The 3,652-nt window shown below is 33.5% G+C and overlaps 1 protein-coding gene across 1 annotated transcript; it reads left to right on the plus strand.

The window, feature by feature from the left end:
- The first annotated feature begins 576 nt into the window (after positions 1-576).
- LOC136065990 (G patch domain-containing protein TGH-like) lies at positions 577-3,145 on the plus strand. Its single transcript, XM_065769849.1, has 3 exons — positions 577-957; positions 1,760-1,850; positions 1,955-3,145. The coding sequence occupies exons 1-3, from the start codon at positions 823-825 to the stop codon at positions 2,122-2,124; spliced, it is 396 nt and encodes a 131-aa protein (XP_065625921.1). The 5' UTR covers positions 577-822; the 3' UTR covers positions 2,125-3,145.
- The last annotated feature ends 507 nt before the right edge of the window (positions 3,146-3,652 follow it).

The following is a 3,652-nucleotide window of genomic DNA, read 5'->3' on the forward strand; positions in this document are numbered from 1 at the left end:
TTAAAAAATTCATTTATTTTCATCTTAAAATTTATAAAAAGTTTTTTTAATAGGTTAGAGACAAAAATATAGATAAAAAAGATTTTCTTTTTTTCAATAGTTTAAGACCAAAATACATATAATTGGTAAAGTTTAATGACAAAAAACATAACATTTTCAATAGGGACAAGAAACGAACTTTAGAATAGTTAAGAGGGTCGAAATGGCCAAGTACCAATGTTTGGCAAAATATGTATGAATCTACTACTGTTTGTAAAATAATTAAGAATCTCCCACTTTTTTAAAACTTGAGTTTGTGGAACTTGAGTTTTTTGTGTAACTTGAGCTCCATGAAATTTTTTTGATGTAACTCAAATTTCATAAAAAATAACACGACAAATTTGAAGGTTATTTCTTCAAAGAACTCGATTTACATGGCAAACTCGAGTCTCACAAACTTAAATTTCAAAAAGGTGATAAATTGTTAAATATTTTACAAATATTGGTATATTGCTAAATATTTGGCCAAACAAATAGTATATGACCATTTTGGCCAGAGATAAAAAAAAGAAAAAACGAAAAAAGAAAAAAGAAAAAAAAAATAGCGCCCAATCAAAAATCAAAGGTTGAGCTAAGCACTTCTCTATGCATGTAACCCTATCACTCTCCTTCCCTACTCAATGACTCTCCCTCTTTGCTCTGTTCTGCAATCATCAAATTCTCGCCTCGCTAACCCCATAACCCCAAAGTTCGATCATTAGGGTTTAAATCAACCCCATCGAAATTCTCATTTTTTTTTTTTCATTTTTTCGACTTCAAAATTGTGATAAAGAAATAGAAGAAATGGATTTGGACGAAGACGATTTCGTGTTCTTCGGAACACCGATAGAGCGCGAGGAAGAGATCACAAGCCGAAAGAAGAAAGCCGTGGCCGAAGCTTCCGGTCAACTTCGAACCCTCCCTGTTTGGAAACAAGAGGTACTAACTCCCACTTTTCCTTTTTTTTTTTTTTCCTTCCTCTTTGTTTGGTTCCTAGGAAAGTGAGAAGAAACCAATTTATTTTCCCTTTGAATATGAAAAACTGTTCACCTCTTGAAAATGGAAGAAAATTTTGATGAATTGCTTAAAAAGAGTTTTTTGAGATTCAGCTATAAGTGATTTTAGTGATTTTCATGTGTAACACTGAAATGTGTTGTGAATTGGATTGAGTTCTATTTTGTATGGTGTAATTGTGCCCAGTTTATGAGTAGTGGGTTAGGTTTGTTTTTGATGGTGCAGAATCATGATGTTCTTGCATTGTTTTGATTTCTTATAGAATTAGGATTGCATATTTGTGTTTTTACATAGTATTAGAGGCATAATCTGATTTCTCAAAAAGGCAGCGATTTAGGGGGAAAAAAAAATCACAGAGCATATTGTACAACAATTCTCTTGGGCAACTGACCCCACCTGCCAGAACCGGTTATTAGGTAATCCAGGGGCTTTTCACCCCTGACGGGCTAAGCAGTTTATCCTCATGCCCATGAGGTTCTGCCTAGTTCTATATGAAATGCAATGCTGAATAATCAAACTCTTGTAGGACATTGAATCAAGCGTTGGATTTTGAATTGCATATAGTTGGTCATATAGAATCTAAATCTAATTCAAAGGTTATTACATTGCTTTAAATAGTAGTAAAAAGATTATCCAAATGGTTCTTGTTATGATTTTACAACAAATGGAGGCGACATGTCTTTACTAATGCTGGCCCACTATTATCTTGATTTGTTTTAATATTTAGGTTACAGATGAAGAAGGGAGGAGAAGATTTCATGGAGCATTTACTGGAGGGTTTTCTGCTGGTTATTATAATACTGTGGGATCGAAAGAGGGTATATTTTTACCTTCCGAATAAGGACAGTCATTTTTTTCTTCTTCTTAACTTTGAGACTCTGAGTATTAGTTAACATCTGAACTGTGTGAAACAAATGTGCAGGGTGGACTCCACAGAAGTTTGTATCATCCCGTAAGAATAGAGCTGAAGTCAAGCAACAAAGCATTTTGAACTTTTTAGATGAAGATGAGAGAGCTGTATGTTTCATTTTGGATTTGTCAAGATTTTTTTTTTTTTTTTGCATAGTAATGTTTCACTTAGGCTTTGTTTGATAGGGAGGATAGAGCAGTGAGAGAGAGAAAATGTTAGGAATACGGAAAAAAAAGGAAGGAATAGATACACACACACGTCTTCATTATAGAGTTTGGTATGAGGGATAGAAAAGTGGAGAGAAAAAAAGCATTTTGTATTGAATCGATTTTAGAATACTATAGGAATAAGATTTTCAAATCACTACCTATAAGAAAAAAGATTGTCAAATCACCTATGTAAGAAATTTTCTCTTCTATTTTCTTCCCATTTTGGGGAGATTAAAAATGATGGGCCTGGATAGAAAATAATCATCCCTCATTTTTTCCTTCTTTCTGCTTTTCTACTCTATCAAACAAGAGAAAATATCAATCCATCTTCCCCAAGTGGTTGCTCAATTGGCTGGCGATCACACCTCATGGAATAGAGGTCACTAGATTGAATTTTCCCTTTCCCCTCCCCTAGAGTTAGAACTTAGAACTTATCAAACACACTCTTAGTATTTGTCAACTTTGTGAATTTGTTGCAGGTTTTGGAAATTTGGTGTACGTTTAGGATTTGTTAACACATTTTCCATTTAAAGGCTTTATACCTATAGTGCCAAGAGCTTTGTAGCTCAATTGGTATCTCTTGGTGTTTCCAATAGAGACATCTAGAGTTCAAATCTTCCTTCCTCAACTATCGATTTATCAAAAAACACTTTATGTCTATAGCCAATGAGCTCTGGCTCAGCTGGCACCTCCTCCTGGGTGGAGGTTGAGATCGTGAGTTCACGACCTACTGGGTGTGTGTGTGTGTAACTTAGCGATAAAAAGAAAAGGAAAAAAAATACTTTATATCCATAGTCTGAAATATCTTGAGGGGAGTGGATTTCTAATAGCATTAAACATTAATATACATTGTGCAAAATTTATATTTGTATTAGGGGATTGTGGGAGCAAAGTTATAAAAAAAATTCTATTAGGGATCTTAACTCCATACATTGTGATAATTCATGATTTAATTTTGTGACTAATTTTCATTCTTTGGTGTTTTAAAATATTGTCACTCTTAGTTTCTCACAGAAAAAAAAGTTCACTTTTGATTGAGTTAATGACCTCAACAATCACATTTCTATGCTTTAAAGTCTTTTAGATGTTGATTGAAAATTATCATTGAGAAAGTTAATGGAAGAAAATCCACCCTGCAGTTTTCTGGCCAATTTCTGTTCTGACAAGGGAGCTTCTGTTCAACAGAAGCATATAATTTTCTTGATTTTTATTTTTTTAAATTCTTTCTAGTGCTAGTGTATAGCTGCCCTAGAGTAAGACACCATTGGTTAGTAGATGAGAAGGGACTGCCTATTTTTCTTTTCAAATCAGTAAAGAATTCATGAGAAAAGTGTTCTTATTATATGTTTTAGGATTATACCAAATAAGTGAAAATGAGGGTGAAGTATATTTTTGGCTATCAGTGCTAATTGGATAATGGCATATTTTTACATAGGATTTTTGACTTTGTGTGTGAGCGTGTGTGTGTGTGTTCCAGCTTTTCTTTCATCACTAATTAGGA

The sequence above is a fragment of the Quercus suber genome, unplaced genomic scaffold (assembly GCF_002906115.3).
Source record: "Quercus suber isolate HL8 unplaced genomic scaffold, Cork oak 2.0 scaffold_1486, whole genome shotgun sequence".
NCBI classification, from domain to species: Eukaryota; Viridiplantae; Streptophyta; class Magnoliopsida; order Fagales; family Fagaceae; genus Quercus; species Quercus suber.

Bases quoted from the DNA above. Each gene is read 5' to 3' on its own strand.
- LOC136065990 (XM_065769849.1), top strand. From the start codon at position 823: ATGGATTTGGACGAAGACGATTTCGTGTTCTTCGGAACACCGATAGAG. The intron at 958-1,759 runs GTACTAACTCCC...TTTAATATTTAG, and splicing joins TCCCTGTTTGGAAACAAGAG to GTTACAGATGAAGAAGGGAG. The intron at 1,851-1,954 runs GTATATTTTTAC...ACAAATGTGCAG, and splicing joins TACTGTGGGATCGAAAGAGG to GGTGGACTCCACAGAAGTTT.